Source organism: Lucilia cuprina, chromosome 3 (assembly GCF_022045245.1).
Source record: "Lucilia cuprina isolate Lc7/37 chromosome 3, ASM2204524v1, whole genome shotgun sequence".
NCBI lineage: Eukaryota > Metazoa > Arthropoda > Insecta > Diptera > Calliphoridae > Lucilia > Lucilia cuprina.
Window position 1 is genome coordinate 65,615,499 of NC_060951.1, and position 9,318 is coordinate 65,624,816.

The 9,318-nt window shown below is 27.7% G+C and overlaps 1 protein-coding gene across 1 annotated transcript in view; it reads right to left on the bottom strand.

Annotated features, from left to right (window-relative positions):
- LOC124419025 (cytochrome P450 18a1-like) overlaps window positions 1-489 on the bottom strand; it is a 789-nt gene extending 300 nt beyond the window's left edge. Inside the window, exon 1 of the mRNA XM_046947147.1 lies at window positions 6-489. Coding sequence (XP_046803103.1) covers window positions 6-393 — 388 coding nt within the window. The 5' untranslated portion in view covers window positions 394-489. The remainder of the gene's footprint in view (window positions 1-5) is intronic.
- Window positions 490-9,318: the final 8,829 nt, after the last annotated feature.

Here is a 9,318-nt window from a genome sequence, read left to right on the forward strand (position 1 = left end):
AAAACACTTACCAAATCCATTTAAAGTTTGCATAAATGGTGTATCTGGTCGACCGGTAAACTCTTCGCGGCGAAAACATTCACGTATCATTTTGTAATCACTCATCACCACGGTCAATTGGTTGCCCAATCGGGTGGAAAATAGAGAACCATATTTCTTGGCCAATTCCATGAAACGTGTGTGTTTTTCATTGCCCATAAACATTAGATAGCCGATTACGGGAAATCCCCAAGGACCAGGTGGTAATTTGCGCAATTCACGATACAAATTCACCAGCCATTGCAGGAAACTAATGGCGCTTAAAATGGTTATGAAAACCATTAGTAAGTGTTGCATGTCGTTGGTTTTAAATTGGCGCACCAATAGTTTTATTATATACGAATCGGTCATCATTTTAAAGCAGTTAATTTTTTCCTTTCTTCTTTTTTTAATGTATTTAAGCTTTTATACTTTTTTTAAATTGTGTAATGTTTTATTTTGTATCTTTCTTTGTTTTGTTAATAACTTGTAAAAGTTTTCATTATTTTTAAATAATTTGTAATAAAATTTTAGGGATATAACTTTTAATTTAATTTTTAATTTATTGTAGCTTTTTGATTTTTAAAACTCTGCACTATATTTATTTGTATGTAAAAAGGTAGTGTTTGTATTTGAAACTTTGTTTAAAAATTTTATTTATTTTTCTGTAAATTCTTTATTTCTAAATATTTCACGAAAATATTTGATAAATTTTTTTTTATTATAAAATTTTTGGTTTGTAAATTTTTTTTTAAAAATTTATTTATTTTATGCAGTGTAGAGAGTAGACGACTTCGCGCGTTGCGTTTATAGATTTCGACTAATGTCTCGTCGTTATGTCCTTGCGACTTTTATAACAACCGATCACACGATCGATGTTGTACGCCGTGATCGTGCGAAGTGTTCGATCTAAGCACAAGTCATTCTTAGCAAACCTTAAACCTACGTTTCTCAGCATATCTGTTCAGCATTCAGTACACGACGACGAACGAAAAACAAAAAAATTCCCAATTAAAATCAATTTGAGTAAATGAGTACTTATATGAGATTAGTATGAGTGAGATGGTGAGAGGGAACATGAGTTAGTATGCAACTGAATTAAAACCTTTAAACCGGTCTTGTGATCAGTTTTTTACTTTTCTTTACACACTCTTCAGGCAAAGCTTGAATTAAATAAAATCTGTGTTTGTTTACAACTTGTTTGATACAACTTCGAACTTATTTTTTTAAAGAATTCTGTTGTATCTGAATTTTTTCCACAAATTTTGTTTATTTTTTATTTTATGGCTATCAATCATTTGGTTGTAGTTAGTTGGCTTTTTTCAACCATAAATTAACTCAAACTTTATCGACTCTCTGTTTACATTTTTTTAAAATTCAATTGAAAGTCGTATGCGCTCGTTCGTCTCTCCAACTCTTGGCCTCCTCTCTTACGGTTTTGGGGGCTTGCTTATCAAATTAATTTCCATTTTTTAGTTTTGTATAAATAGTATAGGCCCCCCATTCCATAACTCTCCGCTGAAATGCATTTTATAGTATTGTTTGTTTTGTTATAAAAAATTTATATTTTATAATGTTGCCTCGTGCGTAATACGTCCGTTATCATTTTTTATTTATTTTTCATTTTTATATAAACATACTTCTCTGAAAATCGTGAGCATATTTGTTTTGTTGTTTTGCTTGTGACATAGAGTGAAAATTTTAATAAGATTCGATTTATGTTCAATTTTTTCTAATTATTTGTGAGCTGCTAATACTTACTCCTAATTACATTGTGGTGCCTAAATAGTGATATAGTTTTATACCAGTTCATTAGCGTTTGAATATTTCTTTCTAATAAAAGTTTTTGTTGGGATATTTACTACATACCAAAATCAATTCCTTGCGCAGAATCAAACCGAAACCAAAAGTAACCTATTTCGAAACATCCCATAGCAGTTTACGAATATAAATGTCAAGTCACATTTTAGATCTGTTTAAGATCATCTGTTGTTCAACATTCTAATTTCTTATTCAAGAAAATTTAAATCTATTTATTTTGAAACCAAATATTTCAGTGAAATAATATTCGTTGAAAATATTTTTTTTAATTAAAACACAAATACATACATATGTAAATATATATTTATTTAATTTTTCATTAAAAATTTATTTCACTCTTACAAACTTTCATACACACCTCTTTGCTGTATGTTGCAATAGCTATCTTGATTGTAGGTTTCTAATTATAATTCTAAATATTTATTAATTTTCTATTTTAAGAAAGTTTCAACGCCGCCGCGTCTCTTTCTATTACCGTCAAAAGCTTCAAAATGGTATCAAATCACAGTCAATAAAACATATTTTTTCTATGTCTCTTTAGTAAATAGAGATTATTATGAATATAAAAATATAAATGTAGTAAGTAGTTACATACATTCATATGTATGTATATAAAAATTCATATTCACATGAAATGACTGAAAAAAACGAGTAAAATGTAGGTGAACTTGTTCAAATTGAACTGATACTTGGTACTTTTGTTATCAATGCATTTTTCATTTAAAATTTTTTTTTGGAAGAAAAAGGCTTTATTTGCTGTGTGCTAGCTGCGCATTTTCTATTATCAATGTTCAGATTGAACGAGTATTTATTGGGGCACGCGTATAAATATTTAAGATTTTTAGTAACAAATTGTTCAGATAAAGTTACACTTACAATTGTAATAAATATAATATATACGCATTTCTTTATGTTTTTAAATTTTTTGTTTCGTTTATTTGTTTATTTAACTATGATGAGTTTTTGGGAGCGTTTGAACTTTAGACTCAGTTTACATAACATAAGCAAATGCGATTGATAATGGAAGCTACAAGCTGCAGTTGAGAAATCAAATTAATTAGTTTAAAACATGTTTAAAATATTATATTAAGTATATTTAAATGAATAATGGAAGGCGATGTTAGCAAAGGCATTAGATTAATAGCATTCCTTTTTTTGGGAAATTAAATTAAATCCTCAGGTGGCCTCCGGTAGGTTAGTGTTCTCATCTGGTAGACCGGAGATGGGGAGTTCGATTACCACCTGAGACACTGGTTAAGGAGCGCATAACAGGCCCGATAGAGGCCTACGTGCGCTGCTCCTCCTTTCAAACTAACTAACTAAATCATCAGTCATAACAAGCATCGATGGCTCAAAGTGTCTTAAGGAAGGTTTTCAGATAAAGATAATCTACATTATTTGTTTAAACCTAGTTTAATACATGTTTTGCGTTTTTCAGTAAACAGTAACGTTTCTTATTATCTTAGTTCAACTGAGTGTTATTGGTCAATTAAACTTAAGTTATAAGTGAGAAATCACAATTATCAAAAACAATAAAACAATGATTTCGCAAAAACACAAACCTAATATTTTAAATTAATTGCAATTTTCTGATTTGTTTTGTTTTATTTATTATTGTTTTAAATGTTTATTTAAAATTTTTCTAAAATTTTTCATTTTACAAAAGTATTATTTGCAAAAAACAGATGTTCGTTATTTATATTTTTTAGTGAAAAGTTGGCAGTACTGACAAAGTTAACTGAACTTAAATCCATAACTGAAAAACACAATCATCGGTTAAAGTCCGCCTAAATTTGTTCCGAGTTTAATATAACAGCAAGTTAAACCTAGTTTAACTGAGTAGTAAAAAACCCGCCCTTAGTGTGTTAAAAATATTTAAATTTATTTACGCAAATTGAGCCTGAAAGTTTTAAACAACCAACTAACTAACTAAATAACTAACCAACTAACTAACTAACAAACTAACTCACTAACTAATTACGCTTACGATTGTCGGTTAAACGTAGATGGATTAGATGGATTCTCAAGCAACGAGTCAGCTACAGTATTCACAGGCAGTGATGGTATAGCAGATACCACTTGCTTTTTATCCTTTTTGATGCATTATTATAGTTTTCTACCATTTGACTCTATTTAACTCTAACCGATTAAAAAGGTTTAGAGTTCTAGTGTTATCATCGATTCAATATGACTTTTAATTAAGTAACACTGTTAACTACGTGTTAAATGCAATAAAATTCGTTGAAGCTAATCTTTTTGCACAACCTAAGATATTGAAATGTCAAAACGTGACATATTTTAAGAAATTTTGCACATTTTTTCAACTTTTCGCTAAATTGTAAGTAGTCAAGGTAATTTTCCCATGTATGCGACTTTTCAATTCTATAACAGTAATATGTACATAAAATTTTTGAGTTTGAATAAATAAAAGTCTTTCCAAGGAATGCATTACCAATTAGCATAAACTTATCAATAATTAAATTGACTGAAACTCCACTGAAAATAACTTCATCTATTATATATTCTCAAATCACAATCTCTTCTTAATTCAACGTGCATTCAATGTTTTAATTTATAATTATCTCACATTGTAATTAAAACCGAGCAATTTTTTGTCAACAAAAACGTATACAACGGTCAAAATCTTCCAAACTAAAAATGTCGTAATAACCTGAGAGTTTAAATACCCCCCATTTTCATTGAGAGCAATAAAAATTATGCATGCGGAAGTTGAACTCGGAAAAAACAAAAATACACATCAAATTTTTTTTACTACTTAAAACAAAGACAATTTTTGTTTCAAATAAATGCTACTTTATGAAAATGTATAACTTTATATATAATAAAAATAAAAAATGTTAAAAAAACTAATATAATAACAATTTGCATTTGAGGTCAATGACACAACCTTCATGCAAATATTTACTTTACTAAAAATTCAAGCAAAAAAAAAAAAATCGACATAAGTTTCTTATTTCAGTTAATTTTGCATTTTTCTTAAGATTTTTGAAGCAAATAAATATACGAAATAAAAAAAAATAATAGTCTATTTTAAATAAAACGATTTTATTTGTTATGACGTCAATGGTAAATCAAGACCTTTACAATTTCTTGGAATTGAGTAAATTGCAGGAGCGGATGATATGAAGGAAACATGGAAGTTGTTAGTTTATAAAAAAATTGAAAAATATATGTATATATGTGTGTATATGTATAAAATATTTTGCTTTTAGGCCTTATTGAATATTTAAATTATGCAATTATTTCAAATAATTTTATGATTTATATTTTATTACTGTTTTTTTTTTTTTGTTAAATTTTACTGGTGCAAAAATAAATCTAAATTTAATTAGAAATTCTAAGGACAAGGTTATAAGTGTTGCAATAAATGTATTTGTATAAATGAGTATAAATAGATTTTTATGTTTATGTCTAGACAGCAGTAGTTAAAATATGAAATAATATTTTGCAATTAAAATAATAATGATTTTTAGTAAGTAAGACAGCAATGCTAGATTGTATTTGGTACCCTACAGATAAAGCGCAGAATTTTTACAATAGAAAAAAAGCTTAAAAGGGATAATATTTGTCACTCATATTTCCCGAAATAATAAGTTATATATTTATTATAATTCTTGTTTTTATTGTTGAATACGTTTAAAGTTTTTGCCCTATAAAAAGTTTATCTTGAAATTCTTGGAAATATAGGACAATCAGTACTGATGTTTGCACCCAAAATTAAGGTTTAGTTTATTTTGTGATTCTTTGCTTTGACAACATGTAAATCATTCTAAGGAAAGGACGGGGATATAGGTGTTACGTAAGTATAGGGATTTCATTCCTGGGGTCTGTCTAAGTGCAGTTCTCAAAATGTTTGCCTCGGACATATAATTTATAAAATGTGAATGGTTTTTATGAAAAAAGATAAAAAGAACCTTTTATTCTTTTTGGGAAATTGTACTCCAGAAAATCAGTAAAAATAAAAAGACAAGTCTATTTTTCTAAAATTTGTCCCCGATCTTGAACTATTTTTTAAATGTTCAAGTTCACACGGAGCAGTAATATTACTAATTCGGCGTCTGAATGAAAATAGCAAATTAAAGCGTTTCTACGACACATTCGTAATTCTTTTTGATAGTTCATCGCCATGTTGTTTTTTTCATTCATTGTTTTGTAATTTTTTGGAATATTGTGCATGTATGATTTATGATGTTTAAGTTGTATATTACTTATATATTTATTTTCATTTTTTTGTAATTATATTTTTTATTTGTCTCCAACAAATTAAAATACACGATGAAAATTAGAGATGACACTCATTCATTCGTAATTCAAACTGAATTACGACAGACTGTGTAATTCGCAGCTGCAAATTTGTATGGCGAATCATGTCATTCAGTAAGTTATTGGTGAATGAATGATGAATGAGAGCGTGAATTACGAATAATAACACCGTGTGAACGGGGTATAAAACTGATTGAACATTTAGCTTTTTAATGTAATTTCATCTTTAAAACTTTCTAAAGCTTAATATCAAATATACTTTTAAATATATAAAAACTATTAAAGTCCATAAATTAAATTCTTTCAGTTAGTCTAATTGTACATACGTGATTATTGTGTAGCTCATAGATATGTTTATAAGGGTGGCTCCAAATTAAATAAAGTACAAAAATACGTTTATCTTGGAAACTATTTGAATTAGAATTATAAAAAATCTAGCAAGAAGAACTTTAGCATTCATGTAAACATGTTGGGTAATAAATTGGCGGATATTCAATGTGGGCAGAGGCACCTTCTATATAAATTAGATACAAAATTCGTTTATCTAGGAAATTAAAAGAACTTCATTCTTAAATTTTTGAAGATCTTTAATATTTATCTTAATATTTTGCAGAAAAAAGGCGGACTTTCTTTAAGGGAGTCTTAAAACCACCAAATGAATTAAATAGCAAATTCGAATACCTGTCAAACTATTAGAGCTAGAATTTTACATGGAAGACTCTCTTATGATATCAATGATAACAATGTCTTATGATAACAATGTTTCAAATCTTTCCTTATTTTTCCTCCATACGAACGGGGCCAACCTAATGTACATATGTATATGCTAAAAATATCAAAATCTGCTAATTTATATATATTAATGATATATGAAATTAATGATTTTTAATGTTTCATATACAACAAAGAATTTGCGATAAACAAGTAACAAGTTGTTCAAGTTCTACATTTTTTTTCAAATAAATTTCTTTATGTCGTTGTCTTCTTCTTCTTTCTTTTAAAATTCAAGTGCAATTTCATTAATTAATGATAAAATTATTTATAGTAGTGACCTTGGAAAAGTGAAATGTTGTCATCACCATATAAAAAGAAATGAAAAGAAAAAAAGTTATAAATATTTTTATTCATGTGTGTAAAATTGTCTCCTTTTTCTTTGCATATTAATAGAAATAACAATAATTTATCCACTAAAAAAATGTTTAAATTATTAAAAAAAAGTTCTTCATCTCATTAGACAGTCAGACGTATAAATTGACAACGAGATCAAGTCATTTAAGCTTTTGTTCATTTTGTTTTCAATTCAAGCTAAATTTTCAAATTAAAAGATTTGTTTAAGAAAAAAATGTGGTTTCTATACTAAACAAATTATCAAAAAAAAAAAAAAAAAAAAAAAAATGCATTTATAAAAGTTTATTGACTTAAAAAAACATTTTGGTCAAACAAAGTATATTAATAATTTTAATTAAATACATACAATAAATTAACAATTAGTTTATTTATATATTTATAAATTTTATAAATATATATGGACTGATGATTAAAATAAATAAAAGATAATTAAATTATTAAATAAGAAACATGTTGATTAAATTTTAAATAATTATATTAAGAAGTAGTCAGATGCTTCTCTATTTAAACATTTCTATAAAAGTACAAGTGACAATGAAATGTAATCCACATTGTTATTTATCTTTAAGACATTGCAATACCATAAAATTGCAAAGATAATTTCCACTTGAAAATTAGTTGTAGTATTTGTTTCAGTCTAAGTGCAAGATGTCAAATTTCACGTTGGTCTTTTCATCTACAGGGTAAGCTTTTTGAAGACTCACTACCGTTCTAAGATGCAAAAACTACATTTTCCTTTACAAACACGCTTATAGAATGGCTTCTAGAAACGTAATCGCTTGACCGAAGCACAAATTAAGCCGAGTACTTGTTCTTCAATGATACTTTATAAATCAAAACCCCCATCAACAATCGACACCATTACTCTAGGTATACGGTTGGGTAAGGTTTGCATACCCAATTCGTTCATCAATTCCGTATCATATACACATGACACCAACTCGATTCCAAAGCTTAGTCCCAAAGTCCCTTCTAAAGGTATTTCGAATTATAGACTTTATCGTGCTTCAGACTTTCAACCAACAGCACCGAACTTATCTCGGATTATAGACTTTACAGTACACGAGATTTTTAACCAACATTATTTCCCACGAATATGGAATAAAACCAATTACTAATAACCGGAATAAGACAAGGTTCGAATTTTAGTCCTGTGGTCCTGTATCGGTTCCTGATTATGCGGTTTTAGTCTCGTTGCCATGTCAAATCATTTCAAGGGAAGGCCGAGGATACATTAAGCATTACTAGTAAATAGCATCTCTTTTCCTCGTGATTGCAGTAAAACCAAGTCTTTCATCAAAATTAGTCAGTCTTAGTACAATAGTTTTTTATAGAAAATTATTTTTATTAAATTTGTTCAAAGTTATCAATGGCCAAATTATAGCATCGACCTTCATAAAAAACGCTGCTAGTCTTTTTCTTTTAAGTCAATGTCCGATTTGTAGCATTGTACCTTTCTTGACTTGTGAACCTCAAAACATTGTCGAACGTAATCTGCACGTTTAAAAAGCAAAGCAGCTTTTAAATAATGTTTGTCTCTATCTGCCAAAACTATTGTAGCTCAACGAAAGTGTAAGTGTATTCATAGTTTGCTACTAACTGAGACTAATGACCGCTGTTTTCCGCCCAAATAGTTTAAGAATCGTATATGTATAAAGATAAGAATCTAATAAATAATGCAAATGATCAACAACATTTTTTTTTGATTATTCAACTACAATTTCCATTCACAAACTTTGGGTATTTCATAAAATGTCTTTAATGAATAAAATTCTTATTCAGAACTAATACATATTTATTAAATTAATTATAGTTCTTTAAAACTAGTTATATGTATATATAAAAATTCCTTGCGGCAAAATTAAACAAAAACATGTTCTTAATCATGAATTTTACTACTTAATATCTGTTTTTTGATATGTTGACGTAGGAAATTGTTAAGCCTACAAATTTAATATGATTTTGTATACATTTACTAATATTAATAACAATATTGATGACATGTGGTAATTATAAAATCAAGCCACAAATAATTTTTAAACATACGATAATATTGAAAATTCGAAG